Genomic DNA, 25,170 nt, shown 5'->3' with positions numbered 1-25,170 from the left:
AGGGAAGGAAATAGCCTAGCAAACCAGATCAAACATAGATGTGTTTCCTGTCCCTTTAGAGTAAGCAACTCTTCCCTTACTCCACAAAGCCTGTGGTTCGTTTGCTTCTTGGCCCACCTGCTGGGGCTATCAGACAGGATAGTAGTATCATGGCTGTTGATATCAGCAGTAGCAGCTTTATGACACTGGCTGTGCCAGGTCATAGTTATAGTATTTCACACCCATCATAGAACAGCCAGTCAATGGCTGTTTTGGGAGCCCCTAGGACCTCAATTTCTGATCTAGCAACAAATGGCTCTTTAATTCACTCCCATATCTCTTGTCTTCTTCCCCTTCAAGAAAGACTTACTTAAAATCAACCTATGTTTTTCCCAACTGGTGGTGTTGGTTCCAGGACCCGCACAGCATCATTTTCCTGTGTGACCTCCACATCCACTTCCCAGCTGGAGTCATTGATTCAATCCGGAAGCACTGCGTGGAAGGCAAGATGGCCTTTGCACCCATGGTCATGAGGCTGCACTGTGGCATGTCCCCACAGTGGCCTGACGGTAAGAGGGAGCGGAGTCTCCTTGTCTCAGACCTCAGGGAGCGGGGAAAGGAGAAGGGTGCTTACCACCTCTAGATTTGTTCCTCTGGTTGTGTCAAGGTCTGGAGCTTACCAGGGCTCCTAGGTGAGAGTGCAGTAGACATAGGATGGGGTTTGATGGTATCAGGTACTTGGAATTTGAGATGAAAGACCCAGCAGAGCCCTTTATATGATGTTTCTCCTGGTCATCTTCTAGGGGCCTCTATGGATTTGAGGACCTTGAAAAAACCTGCCTTTACTCCTTTCTATTTCTCTCTTTTCCTAGGGGGCACAGCCTGTCCTGAGCAGAGCTGGTAGCCTAGGGGTGGGGGAAACCAACCCAAATCAGAGGGAGGAAAGTGACACAGATCATCTGAGCGTAGGATTTCCTTTAGATGGAGGTGGCCATCCTGAGCCATCCAAGCACAGGGACAAACCCCTTGTAGCTGGGACAGTCCATGTGCATCAGGTACTATGCTGCCAGGCAGGAGATGTGAGAGGCCCTGCTGGCAAGTTCACAGGGCAGCCCATGCCATCTGTCCACAAGCCTTTCTCATTTCCCAAAGATTCAATATGGTTGGCTCTGCCGTGGTGCTCAGTTGGCTCTCTGGTGTCAACATCATGATAGAAGTAGCTTGAGTCTCACTCCAGCAGCCCTGCTGGAGTCATCAATGGTTCAACGCACCAACATGCCTGTGCCTCTTTTATGCTGTCCTCAGGCTACTGGGAGGTGAATGGGTTTGGTCTCTTGGGCATATACAAGTCTGACCTGGACAAGATCGGAGGCATGAACACAAAAGAGTTTCGGGACCGCTGGGGAGGAGAGGACTGGGAACTCCTGGACAGGTAGGCATTCATTGTCATCATTCATATGCTCAGGAGGGAAGACCCATTAGATCCTGGAAGACCAATGACCATGGGAATGGGGATCTGAGGAGACTGAAGTGACTAATGCCACCATAAACTTGGTCAGTGAGGGCCAGTCTTTGAGCACATTCTGACCTCAAACCTAGTAGGCGAGTGGACCCAAAATACACTACTAGAGCCACCAATAAAAGAACAGAGAAGCCGTTTCCTGGTGCCTTCCAGCCACACTGCTGTTGGGCACAGGCAGATAACGCACTGGTGATGGTGAAGACTTTGCCCTCTTCAAGCAGCGCAGTGCACAGTGGGTCTGGTTTGGGTCCCTCAGACTTCCCCTACTATGTATAGCAATTGCCCAGACAAGCAGTTGTCAGAGAGACATTTAAATATTATCAGGTACAGTTACAATTTCTGAGACGTTTATAATGAGGGATCCTGCTGTACAAATCCTAGGCCTCTGGGTTTGTAGTTCTAGGTTTTGGGGCCTCTCCTCTCTTTTCTGTCAGATGACTGCAGAAAAAACTAGCATCCTGAGCAATCCCATGTTGCCAGCTGTCTTTCCTCATAGCCTGGCGTGTGCAGCCCAGCCCACTCCTGACCAGTCCTGTATAAACAGGGGTGCATAAACACTCAGCAAGTGTCATTGGACACCTGCTTATGGATGTGAGATACGTCTGAGCTATTCTGGACTCTTCAGTTCAATCGCAGTCTCCTGACAACAGGACAACTTAAAAGAGATTTCCTGGGGCTGAGCCCACTCAGCATCATTGTGATCAAGTTTCCCCTTCTCCTTTCTGCCAGGATTTTGCAGGCTGGGCTGGAAGTGGAGCGTCTCTCCCTGAGAAACTTTTTCCACTGGTTTCACTCGAAGCGGGGCATGTGGAACCGGCGCCAGCTGAAGACACTGTAGCCTTCAACCCCAAAGCTGCCCAGCAGCGCCGTCCACCATCTCGTCTCGACGTGCACTTTATCAAGGCACACAGCCGAGTGCACAAACTCTTCCTCTGCCTCCAGAGCCCTCTGATGGGACAGCACAGCTGAGGAAGGGATAGGCAGACTAGGGGAGCGGGAGCTTCTCTGGTGAGCCATTGTATCCAAGACGTGGGATCCGTGTCTTGCTGGGAAGGTGTGCGGGGGAGATGTTGACAAGTGAAGGACTCCTATTTCCTGCCATGCGGTCTGGCGGATGGTACAGTGGGAGAGGTGCCATATTTCCCGTTGAGTCTTGCGTGGTGCAAACCAGGCAAACAAATCCCAGCTAATCCCAGAATGGTTTATTTGCAGTAACACAGCTTCTCTTTCAATACTTGAAGGGAAAAAAACCCAACAACAACAACAAAAAAACCCTCCCCATTTCCCCTCCTTCCCCATCTCTCCAGTGTCCATGCTTTTGGACAGAGGACCAAAATAAGTTCTCTGAACTGTATTGTGTCCACACGCCCATGTGCTGACCCAAGGAAATCTGGATGTGGAGGAGCTGATAGGCACTTTAGGCTGCTGGTGCTTAGATGTTTCTCTGTGCTTTTTACTTCAGGCATTTCGAAAAACCATGTTCACATTCAGCAAATCGTGGGCCATAGTTGGAGACTCGAGTACACATCCCTTATGAGAGCCATATTTGCCTGCAACTGGGCAAGGTGGCAGGGGTTGATGTTACAGCTCCACCTCCATTATTGGTCCACTGCCTGAGGATAGTGGAGGGGTTATACAGAGAAGCTAGGAGGTCATCTCAGGAGGAATTTTGCAGCCTTATCTGACAGACATGTGTGTTTGTCGTAATGATATCAGGGAAACCCTAGCAGGGAAGAAGTGGCAATATTTTATTAGTTGAAATATTGTGATTTTGTCAGAAAAAAAGAGGAGACAGAGTATTCTGCTCTCTAAATCCTGTACGTTTATGCAGCATCTAAAGGTTAATTTAATAAGTTATGGCCTCACAGTTATGTCTCGTCATAGTTTGACTTTTATGTAAAGAGCAGGGATCTTGGTTGAAGAACCAGCACAGCTGTTGGTGCTTCGTCTCTGAAACAGCCCTGGGAGCTCTGGCCCAGTACAGAGGAGGTGGCCTCAGGCCTTGGCACTTGCACTGAGTGCAGGGAACAGCGAGGAGAGAAGAAGGTTGAGTGAATAAAAGGATGGGCAGACCCATGCCAGCATTGATCCAAGACCTGTGGAAAGAGCCCCTGTCTGCAGCTGGCCTGATGCTATGGGGAATTCTCAGCCCCTGAAGCTGCTATTAACGTAAGGCAAGACTTTTTACCCCTACAACCATTTTACAGGACTATAGAGACCCCAGCGCAGTCAGTGCTTTGCACTGGGGCTTCGGTGTCCACATTCTGTGCTGAAAAAGCTGCTACTGGTCCCACGCTTCAGGGGAGACCGTGCCGGAGGATGCTGCTCATGGCACCTAGCCCTGGGGGGAGTTGTTGAAAAGTGAGTAATGGAGTTATCAAGTATACAAGCAATGCTGACATGGTTCTAGAGGTTTTTTGCTTTTTACACTGATAGAGTGGATGCCAATTCAGAATAGGCATTCATTTATTATTAATTCTGTGGTGCTTGACAAGTCCATCAAGTTCCCCTATTGGAGTACAAAACTGAACGTGCAAGTCCTGGCACGTGAGATAGAAATCTTGTCAAGTCATCTGCTTGCCTCTGTCTGGGTTTTGTGACTGGTGGAGTCAGAAAAAGACAACTAGATTTCAGAAAGTTTCTCTGCAGAGTGTGCAGCGATGGTGAGAAGTAGACGAGAGAGAGCTGTGTCTCTGAGCCTGCGGAGCCTTTGCCAGAATGCAGACACTGAATATCTCAGAAGAGGCAGCCTTAGCCTTCTGCCCAAGCCAGAGCAGTCTTTTTATTGAAGGAAAGTGTTTTACTCATGTAGAGACTGAGAAATGAAACACTGCAGTTGGGGCGAGAGGGAAGAGGCTGACAACAGCCAACACTATTATTTTTTTAAAGAATGTATTATAGGAGTTTAGGAGGCCAGAGCCCTGTGATGCAACGTTGCAGTAAGCTCTGTTTCTGCCTGGAATGTGCAGCGTCAGTCATGCCCTCGGTGCGTGTCGGAGCCTGTGCTTCACTCAAATGCAGGCACAGCCCCGCGAGTGTGCAGGTGAGCTGCTCTCCAGGCTCCAGGGCTGTGCCTCCACAGCCTGTCCGGGCTGGCTCTGTCACGCAATCCCTATGGAATGGGGAGAGGCTGGCAGGGAGGGTGAGCACCGGGGCGTTAGTGGGACCCGTCTGTTTGGCCCCGTCAAGCAGAGAACGGCCTGGTGCCCATTTTGCAGATGGAGGGCTGATGGATTCGGTGGCGGCCCTTAAGTCACGCACAGGGAGGAAGGGTTATTTGTACCGTGTGCATTCACATCTGGCTTAGATGTGGTCTGCAGCACCTAAAGTTAGCAGCTGGCGTTCATCTGCAGGCACTGGCAAGAACTGGGTGCATCCAGAAGGTAACTCACTCGGCTTCAATGATACGAGTAACCCCTCTTCTTCACCATAGAGGACAGTCAGCAAAGAGTGGACTGCAGCCCTCACTCCAGCACTGCCACCAGAATTTGAGGATTTTTCCCCCATACTTTAGCTGTGACTGTGCTCCTTCTTTCGTACCTTGTAACCCAGGCCAGTGGCAAGCAGAACTCTACCTCAGAGGACACCTTGGTGGAGATGTAAGGAGTTAGTGGGTTCCAGTCCAGTTTCCTGATGGCCAGTATCCCCACTGTCAAAATTACCATCACAAATGTTCTTCCCTTTCTAGCACAGTGGGGATTCTTAGTTGGTATTCAAGCATTGCGGTAGTAAATGTGATTAAAACTAATTGGCGCTAGTTGGCAGCCTCCGTGGAGGAGCTTGGAGAGAGCCCATGGGGACAAAAGCTGTGTTCCAGCCCACATGCTCAGAGACCACTGTGGGCTGTAAGGGAGAGATGGGGCTATACACACCTCGGCTTGCCGGCCAGCAGCAAATCTTGCAGCTATTATTCTGAGAGAAATGTATTGTGTGAAAATTATGATGTGACTTGTTTTGTCGTTGTCTTTAACATTTGCCCAGTATGAACATCTCGCCTCTGCTCATTGTCTACAAATGTCTGAAGTTGATTGTTTTTTTTAGATACCGATGCCTTGTGTTAAAAATCTGAATTGTACCTTTGAATTATCTGCCTTAAAGTGGCTCTGTGCCTTCAAGACGCCTCCTGGGCCACCTCTCTCTTAGAGCTGGGGGATATACTGATTCTCCCTCATGTTTTATAAATACCTTGTCTTCCTACAAGAGCTCAGTTCTGTCTGTGTGTTACTCACACCCGCCTCGCCATGCAGCAGGGGTTAGAAACCAGGTGTTGCGCCTCTGGCTTCACATAACTGAAGGCATGGGCAATACCAGAGAGACAGGTCACTGCCCAAGCCAGCGAGGACTCGGCAGCCAGGGGTGGGTGGGAGATGCAGCGAGCAAGGTTAGCCAGGAGCGAGACCTGTTTCAGTCCCTTCTAGGGCTGTAGAAGGTGGGGTGGCAACAAAACCGTTTTTCTTCCTGTCTGCCTGGGTTTCTCATGTGAAACAAGGTAGAAACATTGGAAAAATACACATCCCGGCAAAGCAGAAGTGTGATGCAATCATAGAGAGGGAATGTGGAGAACAAAGTGGTCCCTCTTGCAAGCAGGGGACAATTCCTGGAGAAGAATGCAAGTGAGGGACTAGACCTGAGCTCAGTACTTGGCACAGCCTACACAAATGGGATGTCAGCTCTTTCACGGCAACTGCTTATTTAGATTTAAATTTGGCCCCTTTTCACTTCAACTGTGACTCCTTTGAGTATAGAAAGCTTGGCAGAAACGGGAGTCAGACATGGAGAGGGAAAAAGGTAGCCAAGGTTGTTAATGAGTCTGATTCCATTACCATGAGAAATGATTATTAAAGGTGATGGGGGGGGAAAGCGTTCCAGTAGGCTGCCCGTCTTCTGCTCACCTGGGCTGGGTGATGGGAAGCCCTCTCTGCTCGGGCAGGCCTCGTGCACCGTCGTACCTGACCTGGCAGCTCTCTGAGACGATGGTGTTGAAGTTAAGATCTGGTAATGAAATTCTCCTCACTGCTTCTTTCCCTAGCTGAACCTTTTTTTTTTTTTTTTCTTTTTCTTTACGTTCAGTCATCAATGCTAATTGCTTTGCCTCCTGCTCTGTGAAGCAATGAGTCACAGGATTTGGGATCTGCACACGGGATGCATAATTTTTTACCTTTTCATGAACCCAGCTGGCCAGTAGTGGCTGAAAGCCCTTAGCTGGTGGTTTTGCACAGGCTAGAACTAGTTTTGCTGCCTGTACAGTGAAGCCTTTTTCTAGAGAAGAGCAGGATAACAGAGGCGTCCCAGAAACAGTCACCCCTGTTGACTGTTGGTCTCAGCAGAGACCAAGGACCAGGATAAGCACAAAACTGTGTTCCTGCAGACCTGCCATCCCCTGGGACAAAGTGGGGGATGAGTCCTTACCTCCTTCACCAAACAGATCCCAGGCTGCGCTCAGCTCTGTGCATTTAAATTCTGGTAAATGCATAACTGGCGTTTTCCACCCTACTCTTTCTATGCAACTTTCCTTCAGCTGCAAAAAAAACCAACAACCCACTGTCATTTGCAGGTACTGGCTGATGCTGGCCCGTAGCCTCACCCAGCAGGCTTTGTGGGCAAGGTCATTCAAACCCTCTCCAGAAAAAAGCACCACCCGTGACTTAAATAGAAGTCTGGTTCTGTAAAGTCAAATACAGAGTACAAATGAAATCTGCCCGTATCTGGATTTTTTAAGCGTCAGAGATTCACAGTGGCTCCTGAAAACCAATATGTGGATGTTTTCATGACATTTCTTTCTCAGTGGTGGCAAGAGTATGCAAAATGAGAAATCCACGTTGAACTCTGATTCTGCCGTACCATGAAAAAAATCATTTAATAATCAGAAAAGCATGTCATTATTTAAATAGGCTTACACCAGGCTATTAAAATACCAATTTTTTAGCATGACTACAGAGTTGCAAAATTTAGGATCGAAAAATTTTACTCCTTCAAAAAAAATCTGAAAAATCATTAATTCAAACACTTTTTTTTTTTTTTAAGGAAACAAATTGTTTCTAGTACAAAAGAATTCCCGCATTGTCAATATAAAAATGATATATTTAAAAACATTCATGTTAGTGATAAGACCTTAAATTATAATGGTGATTTTTTAATAAAGTCATACACTATGCACCTGTCATTTCTCATTGTGGCAATAAGCCTAGAGTGTTTCCTTGTGTATAATCTTCCTTCATTTTCTACTAAATATTGTCAGGCTATTCTGACATTATTCCTTATAGGTCCCAGGCGATGACATCAGACCAAAATATCTATTTTCTGTCATTGTTAATTTTCCAATGCTGGAAATATGTGATTGTTTTCTTAACTGTGTCGCATTTAATTTTACTTTTAAACAACTAGGAAAACATTTGAACTGGTTTTAGCTACGTTGACATATGCACACTTTCCTATCCTCCCATGAGAACTTTTTTTTCAGTTTGAGAAACCCATTCCAATATTTGGGAGGTAAACTACTGGGTAGCACTGCTTTAAGTATAGCAACTTGTGCTTGAGACAAAAAAGCTGGACTTTTCTTGCATATTTAGCCTACAAAGTAAATCGTTTGGTCTTCTCTACAAAATGAGCCAATACTGAATATGTGAAGCAGGCAACTAAAAGAAGAGATGAGATTTACAGAACTGTGCTTTGAAATTGTGTGCCTGCTGCTTGTTCCTGCAGCTCTCTCTAGCAAAGTTTGCTCTAGCTTTGAAAGGCGAGGTTTTCACCCCTTCAGAACTGCAAAAGCATTACAGTAAGGGACCGGTATACCATGACACGCACACGGTTTTGAAAATTTTAACCCAGTTCTCCGGATTCGTCGATGGGCTCCTGCTGAGGTCAGTGAAAACGTAGAGGAGGAGAGCTTTCCCCACCAGCCGCGCTGCTCAGATCCTGCAGGGAAGACAAGAAACACCAGGAAGGTCACGGCAGGCTCCTCCATGCTGCATGGGCAGAGAGGAGCAGTCACTCTGTACTGGGTCATTTGGCACCAGGGCCACCCTTACGGATGTGGGGTGCTGCTCTTCAGCACTCACACCCTTCTGGATCCCAAGCCAGCAGTGGTTTTATAGAGGCTTTTGGCCTTTGCATCCTGCCTATTGAGCTTTCTTGCCAGCTGTTGCCACAGTGTATTGCATTTAAACTATGTTTACGTGTCGTAGGTCATGTAAGAAAGAGATGTGAACTTTGCTTCTTGACCTGAAGGACTTTTGACCTAAGAACATGTCACTCCCTCGTTGACCTGACATGGGAACCCAAGCATTTGGTTGGACCCTTACTCACAAAACTCCCTCTTGAAAATGAGAGTTAGATTCTTAAAACAGCCCGGGCCAAGCCACACTGGCTGTTGTGAAGAGCTCCTTCACCCCCACCTCAACAGCACCTTCCTTTTCTTCTGCTCAGATAATGCTGCCATCTTTGGATACCTCGCAGAACGCACCTCATTTCTTCTCTGAATTTAGCTCCCATCCACAACTGCTATCTATCTAGCATGAGGTCTGCAGCCTTCTGAAAACCACTTGCTGCTGATAAATCCCAGCAGTTGGGATGTTTGGTGTTCTTGCTTTAAAGACCGAGCAAGGAAAAATCCTCCTCCTCTGAGGGAATTTGTTCAATGGCCCCAGATGCTTGTGGGACAACAACATGCCTCTGGAAAGGCTTTGTTAACCTGTGCAGCTTTGCCTTCTCCTTCTCCACCATGCAATGATGTTTTCTGAGACAGCGCTTCCAGGGGCTGGCAGTGATGGGAACTCACCCGTTTCTTACCTGACTCCATTGCCCCGTGACTTAATAAGGTCGAAAATTCCTGGTAGGGTAGAGGCCAGTCTTCTGCACCCCAAAGGCTGTGATGAAGATGTTGAGGATGACCGTGATGAAGATGAGAGCTGTGGCAGCGTTGTTGAGTATATTCAGGCGGGGTTGCTTTGCAACATCATTCAGGTTCAAACGAGCTGTGTGATACAATACCAAAAAAAAGGGAGATTTGTAGCTTGGCTCCAAGTCCTCCAGCCCCTGCAAGCCTTCCCTGCCTGGCAAATGTCCATGATGCCCCTGGGCATGTGGCCACAGAGCTGGGGGAATAGTCCCAGGAACTTTACAGGGGCCACAGCTTGCCCCAGGACAACATGGGAGGACAGAGCAGAGGAAAGACATGTTTTTTTTATGTCATGTCATCATGTCTTTGTTTTGCCATGGAGTTGCCATGGCCCTCCCATGGGCAAACCCTAAATAGCCAAATTACTGCTGCATGCTAGCCAGGCATGTGCCATGTGCTTCGCCCCACTGCATGGCCATGGGACATGGCAAGGGAAGGCCGGGTGACATGGGCGACAAAGTCAGCAATGTCGTACTCGGGTTGGGAGGCCAGTTCCCCTTTGACACCCAGATCTCACATATGTGCTGACACAGCTATCAACACCCTCCTCGCCCCCAGACCGAGAGGTATCTGCGTCCATGAGTGGGATCAGCCTTAGCTGATGGGCATTGATCAGTTCAGACACAGGAATGCGCCAGTTACTGGGGCCGTCTGGCCAATGAGCCATGGAAACGGCAGCCTTGTGGCTCCCTGCCTTCGGTTGTGGTCCCCTGTCCCCCTTCTCTTCGCAGCTGGCTCCAGCCACCGCAGCTGCCACTGGGAAAGGCTGTGCCATGTCAGGCAGGGGAAGGAACATGTCACAGGATTTCCTGTAACCTGTGATCCTGTGTCCCACATGAAAAAACACATAGGATATACAGGAAAAGACAGCATTCTGCAGACTTTAATACTGGGCATGTGTTGGAGGCTGAAATACAGCAACTCCTGTATCAGATGGAGCACTGGGCAAGCCTGTCTGAAATGCTGGTGTTAACATACTGTCTGTATGGCACTAGGAGAACTGTAGGATTGGTTAAATGTGAGGTTAATATAGGGAATATCTCTGCCTAAATTGTTATGTTAGGTCTCAGCTTGAGTGAGGCGAAAGATACAGCTAAAATGTAGTATCTGCAGGAGCTGCACGAAGGGGCACGTTACAGGATGGGCAGCAAGGGGCCCGAAACCCAGCTCTCTCCCTACAACAGGGATTCAGCAGTGGGAAAGTGAAGGAAGAGTAGTGCTCAGAGCTTTTGTGCAAGAGAAAAAACCAACCCCCTCCCCACTTTGAAGAGCAGTAACACAGAGCTCCCCACTGCCCACGTCGAGCTCTCTTCAAACATCCTACAGCCCTGGTTGGGGCCAGGGGAAATGGTTCAGGGGAAGAGGCTTCTCCTTCTCACCCCCATGTCGGCCAAACAACACCCTACAAGGGTGCACGTGCCTTGGCGGCCTCCTTACCCGTGATGATGAGGAGAATCCCGATCATCACCTGGAAGAAGAGGGAGATGCTGATGAGCACGATGAGGGTGGTGTAGTACTGGAAGGAAGTCCCCTGCTCCAGCACCGCTTTGAGCTGCGTGACATTCGCCATGAAGAGCGCCACGTCCAGCATGCTCTCCGCCACGCTCTTCTTTGTCGCATAGTGGTTGATGTTCATCGGCCCGTTAATCCGGAGATGAGGATTCACGCCCTGGGGAGACAGGAGAAACTGCATGAACTGGTAACAATTGCTAAGCCAACAGACCCATCCATGTCGAACGGGCTGCTGCCTCCCCACGGGGTTTATCTAGAAAGCCGGGGAAAGAGTCAAAGTTGCGTGTTTTAAAGGTGTTGAGAGCATCCAGTTTCCCCTCACACTCACCTCGTGATATTAATAGGCACGAGATATTTGCAGTGATCAAGAGCTCAGCAAGGTTAGAAAAATACTGAGTATTTTTGTGAAAAACAAGCTTGTTCAGAGTTACAATAATGTAGATTATCCATAGCTAGGGATTTTGAAAGGAATATTAAATTCTCTTCCTTCAGGGCACAGACAGGCCTCAAACTTAGAAGGGATCAGAGTGAGATCTTCTCTTTGGGTCGGGTGTTCAAAGGACTGTCAGTGGCTAGGCTTTGTATCTCCTCTGAACACTTTTTGCTGGCTACTGTCCTAGATAAGATGCCAGAGCAGATGAGACAATCCACATTTTTGTTTCTGAAACCAGGGGCACTATTTCTTCAAAATATCAGGCACTGAAGTGCACCAAGATGAGGGGTGGGATCCATCACACCTAACTTTAACTAATCATCCAGGCACATTTTTTGTCAGTGGAAAGAAATAGGTATTTACAAGGGGTAAATCACCTGGTTGCCCTTAATCTAATTACAGCGGTGGGTCATTTGGCTGCTTTTAGCCAGCCACCTTTTCTCTATCTTGTTAAGTGAGTTCCCCTGTTAGCTGTTTTGACCCAAATGATGGAAAAAAAAAAGAAAAGGTTGTTCTCAATTCACCCAGAGTGTCATGAGCTGGTAATAAACCACCAGTAAAGGCAACAATTACAAAAGATTTGGATATATTTGCAGCAAGCTATGATCTTCTTTCTAAAAAAGGAAGAAAAACAACACTTCCACATAGCAGATAGGCTTCAGCTCTGGGTAATCAGCCTCTTGTCAGCTGGAGTGAAGACCAGCAGCCTTGCCCTCAGCGCTGTCTGATGGATAACCCTTTAAATTTGGGTATAAGGAGCATGTGTGAGCCTGAGGTAGCCTTTTTTACCAGATGGAGTACAAAATATAACCTTTCCTCTGTGCTTCAGGCATGATACAGAAGGTTTATGGCTACTGCTTCATGCTGCTGTCTCTGGTTTCTCTGTGCATCCATGGGCAATAGTGGCTTTCTCTGTTCCAGGGTGGGAGTGGGAATAAAGCCAGTGATCGTGGGAGAGTGCTGCATGTGGTTGTGTGTCTGATACTGAAATATTGGGGCTGAATTTTGGAAGGGGTTGTGCCAGTAATCCTCCTCATGTGAGAAAGATGCGTAGTAAAAAGCAGGCAGGCAGGACTGTGTCCAGTTTGAGCTATTGGTGAGCTGTGATCCCTAATAAAGGGCTGGCTTGGGGTAGGAGAGTGCTTTTGGGGATTTTTTTTTTTTTTTAATAGCTTAAAACATGTAATTCTTGGGGTTTCTAACAGTAAAGTCACTGTGGTTAAGAGGCTCCTTTTAAAAAGCGTGTAATTTCTTGCTGTGGAAGGTAGAAGTTAAAAGATACTGGAAGGAGATAAAAGTAGAAGTCTAGAGAGCCTGTAAGGACTCAAAGGCAATGCGTAGGGGTTCAGGACTTCTTAAACATTACTGTCTGGGGTAGAAGAGAATTATCTTGCATCTCAGGGAAAGGAGGCCAGCAAAAGGTCTGATCCTGGGAACGCATCTAAAAAACCTAGATTTAGGTACTGCCCCTTCTCAGCTGGCTTAAAAGCATGTGATCCTGTTGCAACAGAGTGGTACCCATACCAAGTGGTGCAAGGTTTGAAATATGACCCCTTTCAAGTGGTTTTTGTCCTTATTCCTGAAGAGTCAGCCCTCCTCCCAGCAGCGTCACAAGGCTGGGCATTGATTGTTTATCTGTGTGTAATGATGAGTTAAGGGTGCCAGAACAAAGACGCTGTACAAACAAGACAGAGCTTTTGTTAGATGAGCGACTGGTACAAGGAGGCTGAGACATCTGTTCCCGGTTGCTTATGTGAGACAAATAAAGCAAGTCAGGAGCTCCTGTTGAATGAAAACACAACCTCCTCCACCTGGCGTGTGAGTGCTCTTTTACCTGGAGGGCAGAGCTGCAATTTACCGAGCTCTGTGTCCCAGATGATCGGGCAATGAAAATAGACAGCTTTCACAGGGGCTTTTCTCATCTGGGTGAGCGCAATGGCATGTTCCCCTGTCTGGGACGTGATACCACAGGCAGGGGATGGCCACCGCTCTCTGATGAGGAGTCACAGGATCTGGGAAAACCTTGCACTGAGCAATGAAAAACTGTGATTCCTGTTTCAAAGTTCTGTCAGCGCAGGCTTAGTAGATTCACAAAGGCAGACAAAATGTTACTGGATGATGAAAGCTGGACACAAAGCTTTCAGTTAGGCAGCTAAAAAACATCAACCTGCAGGAACCCCTGTGACACAGGAGCCCCTGTGCCACCAGCTGAAGTTAGAGAAATCCAGCTCCTCTGTTGATTTGGCCCTTACGGAGTATTCTGCCTAGTCCAGCAGCTATGAATGCAAGCCTGAGGCCTCAAACAACATGAGGCTTAAACAAACCAGGAGTCTTCACGGATCTGGCAATTCGATGAATGCAGGATGGCTTTGCTTGGGATGCCTGGTGCCGTAGCTCTCACCAGCTAACCGCTGCATCTGTGGGGTGTGAACGCGTGGCTGTGACTTGTTTTTTGAGCTGCCACGATACATCCAGTTTTTTTCAAAATGACACCATTTCTGGTTCTGCTTTGTCTTAAAGTTCCATCCTGTAAACTGCTGTGTCTCAGGAGCTGATTCACAAGCAGCTCTGGTTTCCCTGCAGCAGGATTGCCTGCACAGCTGTAGGGGGTTACGTGGGATCACCGGGGAGATTAAATAACTCCATTTTGGCAAACAGAGCCCTAAGTCAAGTCCAGACCATACCTGAAGGCTCATCAAAGTGATTTATGTCATCAGGCTAGAGCTGGTGCCTTTCCAGTCACTTTGAAGAGTGGGAATCACTGCCTTTTCTTCTCCATGTTGCGACAAAGAGAGGAAACCTGGGCCTGGCAGTCAGACACCAAGTTCATCTTGCAAGCTTTGTTGCACAGCCAGCATGTCTGCTGGAAAACAGCACCTACCAGTATGCAGTGCTTTCCCAAGACGGGGATGTATCGTTATTGCCCACTTCTTAAGGGTAGGGAAATTAGGACTTGAAAAAAGTAAAGCCCAGTCACACAACAACACTGGCTGAACTGGTGCTGGAGCTCGGTTCCCCTGTCCCGTTCCCGGATGTTTTGGCTTTCCATATGAGACAGCCTCTTTCCCTGCAAAGACTCTGCTGGCTTCAGTCTGACCTCAGGCAAATCCCCTTTCTGCTTCCTTTTGCGTAAACGTGGCACAGCGATACGGATCACTACAGGGGCTGAGTGAGGCACCCGTCTACATTTCATAAGTCAGAGGCTTTATTCTTACTCAAAGCACCCCCACCCCCAAATATTTAACTCTCACCTCTACTGTTGTTTTTATTTTTTGTATGAATTCTTAGAGAAAGAAGGATGAATATCACCACAAGTACGGAATTATTTTTATTTTTTCTCCCCTCCCTCTTTTTAAACTCGATCTCTGGTTTTGCCGCAGGGAGCTGGCAGGTCCCAGGGCCTGTGAAACCTGGCTCTGGCACCAGAGGGCATGCTGAGCTCCACAGCTCACTGAAGCCACCTGAAAAATTTCCACTGAAATTAGTTTTCGAGGGAAATTCTTTGCTTTTCAGTGTGCCTTTATTTTTACAAGAAATAGCTACTTTCCTCTGAAAACTTTTGGAGGGGGTTCATCGAAATATTTCTTTCGAAAGCTTGCAGATTTTAGGCCGAGGGGAGCATAGAGCTTTCTTAAAGCTACTTGGATCATTTCTACAAAATCTACAGTTTCCCTTGTATTTTTCAGGGCACAAAAAAAAAAATAAATTACAGAGCAGATCTAATTGCAAATCTGTGGGCTTTGTGACCCTATCCCCAGGGGAGAACGGCCTGAAAGAGACAGTGGGACAGCATGAGGCTTGCAAGTACAAGAACGATAATCCTCTTCATGGGAGCGCTCTGGCAGAGGGGGGTGTCTGAGGAGAAACTCTATTATTGGCCATTAGTTCCAAGGGAAATGCTGGAAGAGGCCAAAGAAAACAGAGACGTGAATGCAGGCCCTGCGCTCAGAGGGGTAGGTGCAGGGACGCCCGCCATGGGGATCCCGGCCGATGAACAGCCAGCCCCACACAGGCGAACACGCGCACACACACACACACACACACGGCATCAGGCACCGGGGAAAATCCAGAGTGTTTTTCCACGGTGTTTGCCAGTTGGCGGCTTTAGAAGCACTTTGTAAACATCAGTGGGTGAAGGTTAAAGCACACAGAGAGTCATCATCTTGCGAGGCAGGAGAGGAGCACAGTTCCCTTTCTGCAGGCAGAAAGCAGGGAGATTAAAGGCCCTGCTCTCAATCAATACTGCTGCTCTTAAGTGTACGGTTATTAGCTACTCTGCTTTTCCAGAGAAACTCACTTCCCTGCAGCTCCTGGCCGCTTCGGGGTGAAGGCAGCCAATTTTAATACTTTTTGGCCACGCCGTGGTGGTGCCACGCCGAGGCAGAGACGGTGGCAGGGGCAGGGTGACAGCAGCGATTACCAGATGTCTGCTACCCCCCGCCCCCCGGCGGGTGGGACTCCCCTCGCAGAGCTGTACGTGCCAGCCGGCAGGCGAGGAAGCGGGATGGTGCATGGCCGCACGTGCGCGAGGGAAGGGACACGCCGGGAACGCTGTGGTCAATACCAACTGCGTTGCGAACTGTGGGAGGCAAAGGCGGTTTCTCCTCCAGCTTGGCACAACGGCAAGCGTCTTGGCTGCCTTCCACCGACGAAAGTAATAGTAAACCTCGCCATGGATGCTGCCGGCAAAAGGAAAAGTGAGTGTTCAGGGCCAGTCCCCTTCTTCGGCCTCTGTGGAGGCTGTCAGCTAGTCCAGTTGTGCTTAGGGTTTTTTGCTTTTAATATAGCCATCTGTTCTGCTCGGCAGGGGTTCTGTTCAGAGCCAAATGGTTCTATTGCCTTCAATTCACATTGGATAAATCCCAGAAAATAAATCAGGGATGCTTTCCTGGTATCTCAGGCTCTCCCATGCATGGGAGTGGTCCTGATGGAGATCTTTTTCTGACGTGTTCCTACACTTCTGCTCAGCGTAACAGAGGGCTCACTGACACCAATTGTTTGGATGAGAGCTCTCCAACCAAAAAGTAACTTCCAGGAGCTGAGGGCCAGCACCTCTTCAGAAGTGGAAGCCTAGGCAAATGGCAGGCACAGATCCTGTGTGCTTGCAAAGCGCTGTTCGTGTTCTCTGCTTTCACCAAACTCCCACTCTCCACTTGCTTTATCCACCTCCTGTGTCTTGTTTCCCACCCGCAAGCAAATTTGGTGAGGTCTCGTGGGCAGAGATGTCACTGCGGTGCAGCACTCAGGACCCTCATCCTTGAGCTAAGGGGTGCCCAGTTAGGACACTACTATTGATAAAGGGACGAAAGCGCGGTTGGGTGAAGCTGCCAGCAGAGCATCTCTCGTTTACCCAGCTGAAAGGCTGGCCTCACATCCCCCCTTGCAGCTCCCTGAAATGAGGACACGCAGGAGCAGGAGACTAACAGCAAAACCTAACGCAAGGTAGAGCTGAAGGGTTGGAAGCGGGTAGGGAAGCCGGGCAGTCCCCATGCTGTGGCTGTCAGGGAGAGCAGAGGAGCGGGGGTAAGTCGCGAGGTAGCAGAGCCCCACGAGATCTGGGGCACCTCTCCTCACCCTTGCCCTCCAGCCAACGTTGCAGTTGGCTTCTGCTTCCCAGCTGGCTGTGGCACTCACAGCCTGCAGAGACCTGCTTGTCACATCAAGCATATATCCTCTGCTCTCCACTTCTCCCTTTCTATGCTCCTTCTTGTCTCCTATTCCTCCTGAAGACCCTCTCTGCCCCCATCTGCATCTTCTGTTCAGCTCCTCCTCTCTCCTTTCATCCTCTCTGTCGGTTCTCTCCTTCTCCATCCTTTTCTCACCCTGTGCCTTTCACCTTGTCTGTCTTTCACGTTTTTTCCTGCTATCGAGCTTTTCCCTTCCTTCATGCATCCCCTTCCTTGGGTTGTTGTCTTTTTTTCTTTTCTTTTTTCTCTCCCCACCCTTTTTCCCCTTTGGCACTCTGTGCTGCTGTATGGTGAGTTTCTTGAATCCGTTTGCTCTGTTATGCTGCTCACGGCTTCCTGTGCTACAGGGCAGCATAAATTATGTATCGCTCAAATAACTGTCTTACCAAATCTATATTAAACTCCCTCGTTAAGTGTATTTATGATACTGAATTGAAGGGATCCAGGAATCGACTGGCAGGCTGCAGGACTGAGCTGGAATAGAAGATAACTTTTCTTTTCCAGGTAGCTGGGAGGAGGAAGAGGGGGAAAGGGTGGTCACACGGGTGGAAGAACCTCCGTCCATAGCTTGGGAGCAGTTAGTGGGTTTGGGGGCTCAAGAACTGCTTGGCACCAGCAATTACAATGTGCTGATGCATGATCTCTGATTGTTGAACAGAAGCAATTGGGTGTGTATGGGGGGGGGGGCGGACGACAGCTCTTTGAATGTATGGAATTGGGAGTGCACTCAAAAGGATTAGTGGGAACAATTATTTCCAAAGCCAGGATATAGAAGCTGGAGCCAATTCAAGTCGCTAGCGTTTAGCACCCAGAGCAGTTTTATCCTGGTGGTTGCAGGGGGAGGAAGCAAGAGAAAGACTCAAAACAGCTTTACAAGAAAAAATTAAAAGTAGGTTAGCAGAGAAAATGTGTTTATAAAAAATGGAAGAGCAGCCGGGAGGCACAACAGTAACTACTGCATTGTGCTTACAAAGCTAAACACGTTAAGATGAATAAATCCCCAAGCTGGATGGCTTATGGCCCAAAATATTAAGAAAAGCTGGGCCTGATTGCATGCTGCTGCCAGATCCAAAGAGCAAATGTGTTCACATAAATCATTTTAATACAAAACATTCCAAAAGCAAGGTCCTAAATCTAACTCCTTCCAAGTCTAAGGGTGTCCTTAGACATCCAATGCTGAGGATCAGGTTGATTTCTAAAACCTAGGGAACACAGTAACAGTTGTAGTAGATCATACCAAAGGTCCAGCTCCCCTCTGACTGTGGTTTGTAGCAGATGTGTAGGGTAAAAAAAAAAAAAATAAAAAAAAAATATATATATCTTGGAATGGGACAAGCATATAGCAATGGTCCCTTGTACTCTGTTCACTCAGTGAACCTGCAACTCTGTATACAGAACCATCCCAGCTCTGGTCTGATGTCGCTTTTCATGTACGGAAGCCCAAGTTTAATTTGTCATTTGCTGTGTGGCTTGGGCACCCTATTTGCTCTCTCTGGATCTTGGTTTCCCCATCTGTAAAATAATGAGAATGCTCACATAGGTGATATCTAGGAAGGGAGCTAGCTAAGATCTACTGTCAATATATGCCTGTGTTGTGTATATAATACACAAGAACTGAATTCATTATGCAGGTAAGCCGCTGAAGCTGATGAAATTAGGTAGGTGATTTTCTTATTCCTGGGGGCTTTGCATCGTGCAGTGTTTCCCCGGTAAATCTCACTCTAAGGCACTGGAGTTCAGGTTCATCTGCAGGTTTTGACAGGTGTGTGCCCCCTGGTCACCCTCTGAGTGCTCAGGGCTCTCCACAGAAGGGAAGCTGTGAGAGTGCGGGTGGGAAGAGCGGAGAACATGACTGAGGGTTTCCACAGAGGCACGGCTCATGAAATCGCATCCACAAACAGTGGAACTCGGGCGTTTTGGTCACTCTATTATTTATAAGGTCTTTCATCCACAAAGCATTTTTTCCAGTTTCACATGTACTGACATTCAGTGTCTTTGTCCTGTGGGTCAGCATCTGTCTCCTACTGCAGTGCCCACCAGCATCTCCAAACAGGCCCTGCTGATTTAGTCTCACCTGCGTGCATAGTATTCTCTTTCTTCAAAAACTGCCAGGCTTAGATTCCTTCTTTGCCAGGAAATGGAGCCAATCTCTGGATCTAAAAAGGCTGAATCTGCTGATTTTGTTGAGAACTGGCACCCTCTGAGTCTTGTCAGTTTGCAGCTGAGCATCTGGCCTCGTGCCACCAGGAGAGGTAAAAAAAAAATAGGTGCTGTTGCTGATCTGAACTTTCATAAATCCTTAATCCCGATTGTTTATATGGGTGGTTTTTTCAAGGCTGGCCAAACTAGGTATTGAATACAGAAACTGGCAAGGTAGTAACTGGAGTTACAGGGGCAGATACTTGTAGTCAGCAATAGACTTCAAGATAGGGAAGTCTGCAGAGCGGCATCTCGGGTCTGTGCTAGGCTGCTTGGGAATGTCAGGCTTAGAAACAACATCAGCTGTCGCTGGAAAGACTTTTAAACACATTAGGAGTGCTCTAACAAATGGCTGTTGCATTTTAACATGAGAAAATGCAAAGTGATGCATGGCTATGGCTGTTCAGATTCAATTAGCGTTAACGCCCTTCCATTAAGCTCTGGCTTGCGGGGCTGCCTCTTGCTTGGGAGCCTGCTGTGCCAAGGAAGAGCCCTTGCCAGGGCTGGGGCGATGGGTAACCTAGAGAGGATGTGAGGTGCCACGCTTGAGAGGAGCATGGCTGCAGTCTCCGCAGCGTGCATGGGAGCACCTCTGAGGATGTCCATGGCGTCTCTCTGAGCCTGGCTGAAGAACTGTCATGTGTGTTTGCTGTGGGTTTGGTATTGCTTTGTGTGGGGTGAATACATTAACATTTCTGCTTGTGGCTTGGTTATTGTCTGACTGAGGCTATTGCTCCTGTTCTTGGATTGATTATGGCAAGTCATTTAGCTATGCTTTAGAGGGTTTCACTGCTGCTGTGGCTAAAAAGGACAAGAATGGGATTGTGTGGGTAAAGGCACTTCTAGGAGTTGTAGAGGTCTGAGCTTGGCTCTCAGCTGTTGCGTAATGTCTGTCTTTGGATCCTTGGTAAAAACGGGGATAAAACTATTCCAATTCTTATTCAATAAGAGCTTTCCAGCACACAAAAATGCCTCCTTTTGTGTGTGTGTGTGTGTACAGTAGCTAGCACAATGGAGCTCTGGTCTCCGTCAGAGCCCCTTATCCTAACTCTACTAGAGATAAAAGGTGGAAGGTTCCTCAAAATTTAACTGAATTTTAATAGGATTAATTGCTAGCTTGTGCAGAGTAGAATCATAGAATCATAGAATCTTTATGGTTGGAAAGGACCTTGGAGATCATCGAGTCCAACCATACATTTACACATGTAACTATTACCAGTGTTTTAATAAGTGAACCAGCTGAGGAGCCAAAACACATGATCAGGCCAGTGACCGGTGTCCTGCCTTTGAGTCTTTGGCTTTTGCTACAAAGCTTCACCTACCTTTCAGCAGTTATGGGTGGCTACCAGCAACTAGAAGCACTATTCTTTTCATTACAGGATATGAAAGTAGCTGATTTCTAAAGTACCCAATATGGGGCATTTCCTTTTCCTGCACTTGCTGTGTCAGCCCTTCAAGGTGTATATTCAAGCTTCTTAATTGAGCATGGATTCACTAGCTTAAATTTCATTTATCCGTTGCGTGGCAAAACATTAAGCAATTGTTTAGGCATGCATTGCTTCAAAAAGGGTCAGTATGAAGCAAGACTGAATCAAGAAGGTACTTGAAACAAATTCCCACTAGGGAAGGCATCTGTTTTTCACCTGTATTTTATGGACCATTGGAGATGTCTGCTTCTTAGGCATCCTCAAAAGGCGGCTGAGAGAAGTGAGCTCACGTGTTCAAGAGGTGTCTTACATATATAAGTGACATCTCTGAAGTGGTCTGCCGCTCTGCTGGGAAACATTTATAAGTTCAGAGTTTTAAAGCAGTGGAAAACACTGAGTGAAATCCCTTGGAGAGGCCTAGAGGTATTACCTTCTAAGCAGCTAAGGTCAATCTCTTGCCGCTCTGAAGCCTGTGAGCAGGTAAAGCGTTGAATAAAATGGCTCTTTGCTCCACTCATCTTCTGGAAAAAAACCTGTCGCTGTAGAGCAAGTCAGGAAGGAGATATGCCCTGCTTCTGCAGTTGAGGTATGTCCCACAAGGAGGGAAAGCTATTATTTTCTGATTTAAGTGACACCCAGACAGCACATCACACATGGGTATCCTGTTACGACAGGCACAAATAAACTTGCTTAGGAGCACTCAGGCAGCCCGCAATAGAAGTAACCCAGAATTTGATCTAGTTTTCTGAGAGATGCAGCGTTTCCTCCCTTCCTTCAGACTGCAGCTTGCTGAGTCCTTGCCCACTGTTGGAACCAAATAATCCCACCCTTCAGCTCCTCCTCTCCGATCTTCCTCTTTCATTGGCACACCTAGTGTCTTTTGTTTGAGGGGACGCAGACATTGTTCTGGGGACTATATTGCAAAGGAAGCGCTCAGGCTTCTCTGCAGTCTTGCTGCTGTTAGCTGAAGTTACATGAATCTGAACGAACAGGAAAATCCAGACAGGGTCAGGGTGAGTTTTGTGCCAGAACCTGTTTTTTTGGCCATATGTGACAGAAACCTGAAGCAGCCAGAACCTTGAGGTGGGATCGCCTCGCATCAAAAGGTGGGAAAATAAAAAAGCCTCTAGTCTGTAAAACAGGAGTTATGAGAACAGTCTATTAAACTAAAAAAAAGGGTAATTCTTTAATTAAAGAAATGGTGGGGCGAGACATTAAATTTTAAAACAGAGTGTCTTTGCATGGTGAGTCTATTCCTTCAGTCTTGGTTTCCTTCCCAGCGACTTCCCTGGCATACCTGTGTGTGTAATGCTGCTGGTCTCCTTAAGGGCCCCTGGAGAGCCTTCTCCCTGATGCTTGCTGGGTTACTCGCGCACTTGCCCCTGCATAGCCCTGTGGTGTGTGCTCTGGGTGCCCTTTGCCCTCTTCTAGACTTCTGATGGCCAAGGGAATAACAGCTGGCATAGGGCAAACGGGCAGCCGTCCTCCCACACAATCCCCAAGGAGGGAAGTGTCCCGGCCCTGCCCTTTTTTACTGAAGCATGCAACTTACAGTCCCTGTACAGTAAATTGGATGCAACCAAGCAAAGCAGTTATGCCGTCTGCTGTAATTAGTGTTAGTGGAACTGTATTCTGGAAGAAACTAGGCCTGTGCAAGACCCAGCTCCCCACCCAAGCTCACGTACCAGCCTACGTGACCCGTCCCCACGTGGAAAGGCAGCAGCACTGGGCTCTGTGGGATATTCTCATGTCCCTTGCAAGTCCCTGGAGGCAGCTGCTTCAGCAGGCTGACCCTGACAGTGGGAGAGAGTGAAGGAGTTGGGGGCAGCAAAAAGATTGCTAGGAGCAATTTTTATTTTTTTTAATTTTTTTTCCTTGGTGCAGATTTTTCCAAACCACACAGACCCAATGAGATCTCACACAGAGGGTCCAAGCTCTGTGACTAAGCCCTGCAGAAGCTGAACTCTTGTAGGGGACCCAGCATTCCCAGGCAAGGTGTTGTCACTAGAGAACACTGGGGCCCAGGGACACAGCTAACTGGGTCACCAAGGGAGCCCTTCCTAAGTTCAGAACAAAGGAAAGATCCAACACGGCACCCTTACAAAACCCTCGGTACAGGAGGAAAATCTGAAATCAGCATATCTAGTGTCGTGGTGCTTTATATGGGTTTAACAACTTGAGGCATGTGAGTTGGGAAACTTTGACTGTATTGTTCCTATTAATAATTTAATTGAAAGTTGGGCCAAGGCCCTGCCTTAGGATGTACGGTAAAGCTCAGGGAGGAGGTTTAAGGTGGTTATAGAGTGGAAGGTTTTCCTTGGTAATTAGAAATATTAGGTTTGGCTTTCCCTTGTCTTCCTGGAGGAATTTCAAGGGTGGGGTCATCCTGTTGATTGGGTTTATAGCTTGCTATGTTGACAGAAGGATTCAAAGGATGAGGTTGTTTTTTCCTTTTTCTTTCCATCCTTCAGTGCAGCTTGATGGTGTTGCAACAGCCACAGTAAATTCAGGGCAGTGATATAGTGTGCTATAAAAAATGGCCATCGGTATATCCGTACATTAAACATAAATCGTGAATTACTGTTGGGCAGAGATCAGAAGTGAAACAGCTTGTGGCCAGTAATATCTCACAGTTCTGAAAAATGGTACTGGGACTTCCCTGTCCAACTTCCAATGAGTTCAATGAAAGTTAAACAATTAAAACACTTATCTTTAGCCGTTTCAGCTCAAGTTCACAGTATTAAATTAAATCGTACTCCAACAGTGTGGCTCTGGACGCATCTCCATTAAGATACTTTATAAGATCAAATTGGCAGAATTGAAGTGCCAGGATCAGGGTTTTTTTTATAATAGTAGGTAACAGGCCTGTTCCTGGAATAAGTAGTCAATGTGTTAATTTTGGTTAACCAATGGTTAACTGGAATAAGTAGTCAATGTTAAACTGAGATCACCAAGTCACTGGCACAACAGAAGAACTAGATGAGAAAATCATCAACTTGCATTTCAACTAGAGGATACCGGAGAGGGTAAGGTGAAATCATACGTTTCAGGAGAAATCAATTAAAATGAGGAGGATGAGGCACACAGGAATTCAACAGAAGAGGAAAGGACCTCTGCTGCTTTTGCTCTTTATTTAGGAGTTAGTTGCTTTGTGTTGGTCTCTGAGACGGAGTGGGGAGGGCTATTGCCCCACTGCCCTCCATGTTAGGGGGCTGCAGAGTTTTGTCTCCCTCTGACGGCTGCTCCAGCTGTGGCATCACAGCTGCCTCCGCCTTCGTGCCTTGCCGAGTTCAGAAGCTCAGCTTCGAGGTCTCATGTCCCGTGTTACAGCCGTCACATCTACATCAGTGTGCTTTCCTAAGAGCTGGCCTCTGCTCTCAGGATTTACTGGGAGGAGGGTGGCAGGAGAAACGGCCGAATTAGATGAGACAACCAGCAGGTGGTGCTCAGTTGTAAATGCAAAGGCTTGCTCGATTGTTAAGGTGGTAGCAAGAATTTTTTTCAGTGCAATCGGTTATCCTACACCTCTGCTAATATGCTAGCATTTTTTTTCTAGTGGCTTATGAATTTAGATATAATGATGACTCAAAGGGGTTATATGCTACCTAGATAGAGTCCTAAGTTATGAAGTATTGCAAAAGTGTGTTGTATAATTTGGAAACTTCTCTGACCAGCTGCAAAGTAGGGATTGAAATCTAAGGGTAAAGAGTTCAGGAAGCATAATTGTTTGGGCTTTAAAGATGCCTGATATAACTTATCTAAGATACAGTGCTGTGGGAATCCACACAGTAAAAGACATGTGCAGCAACTGTACAGCGCACTCTCCCTCCTTTTTCCTCTATTAACCACCTCTTTTAGAGTTCATTTTGTGCTTTTATGTTGTGTTAAAATAATACACAAGACCCTGGACTAAGTTGTGACTGGAAGATTATAGTGAGTAACGTTTACAACAAAGCTCAGGAAGGGAGCTCTGTAAAAAGAGCTACTTCAGAAGTCGGTCATGCATGTAAAGCTGGCTCTTATTAAATTTGATATATTTTTTTTAATGGTTGCTGTAGCCCTAGATTGTATATTCTTTTGAATATTGAATACCAACCACCTGACACACATTATTCCAATAAAATTTCTCTTCAGTCAAAACTGTCTCTCCTGCTTTAACACTACATACCCTGAATGTCAATAGTAGCCTTTTGAAGTGTTAAATTTCTCTTCCTTGCACCACAGGAAGGGACACTGCAGTAGAGCTTGGAGAAGTATTATGTTTTGGGCTCAGTTCCTCATACAGCTGTTGCTGTGGCTGTTCAGTTTTATGTAAAAGCAATACTAAAGGACAGATTAGATAGTGTTTTAGAAATAAAACTGGCCGTGGCCCAAATCCCGTGCAACCCCGTTTACTCATAGCGCACAGAATGCAAGCGAGCATAGCCTTAATCTTCCTGTTTCAGTTTTTAAAACAATGATTTAGAGCAATCATGCTCTGAAGGGAGTGTTCCTGTATATCCTTAAATGGTGAA

The 25,170-nt window shown here is 47.2% G+C and overlaps 2 protein-coding genes across 5 annotated transcripts in view; one reads left to right on the top strand and one right to left on the bottom strand.

Moving 5' to 3' along the window:
* The window catches only part of B4GALNT3 (beta-1,4-N-acetyl-galactosaminyltransferase 3), a 69,587-nt gene extending 61,993 nt beyond the window's left edge, over window positions 1–7,594 (top strand). For all 4 annotated transcript variants that reach the window (XM_054215642.1, XM_054215633.1, XM_054215652.1 and 1 more), the window contains 3 exons: window positions 395–548; window positions 1,285–1,411; window positions 2,231–7,594. In XM_054215642.1, the coding sequence (XP_054071617.1) occupies window positions 395–548; window positions 1,285–1,411; window positions 2,231–2,339 (390 nt within the window). In that variant the 3' untranslated portion in view covers window positions 2,340–7,594. The remainder of the gene's footprint in view (window positions 1–394; window positions 549–1,284; window positions 1,412–2,230) is intronic.
* NINJ2 (ninjurin 2) overlaps window positions 7,561–25,170 on the bottom strand; it is a 48,613-nt gene continuing 31,003 nt past the window's right edge. The window contains exons 2-4 of the mRNA XM_054215694.1: window positions 10,836–11,067; window positions 9,290–9,474; window positions 7,561–8,416 (exon numbers count right to left, since the gene is read on the bottom strand). Coding sequence (XP_054071669.1) covers window positions 9,311–9,474; window positions 10,836–11,067 — 396 coding nt within the window. The 3' untranslated portion in view covers window positions 7,561–8,416; window positions 9,290–9,310. The remainder of the gene's footprint in view (window positions 8,417–9,289; window positions 9,475–10,835; window positions 11,068–25,170) is intronic.

Source organism: Rissa tridactyla, chromosome 1, assembly GCF_028500815.1.
Source record: "Rissa tridactyla isolate bRisTri1 chromosome 1, bRisTri1.patW.cur.20221130, whole genome shotgun sequence".
In the NCBI taxonomy this organism is placed as follows: Eukaryota; Metazoa; Chordata; class Aves; order Charadriiformes; family Laridae; genus Rissa; species Rissa tridactyla.
Note: the sequence above shows the minus strand (reverse complement) of the source record. Positions and strands in the feature narration are given on the sequence as shown.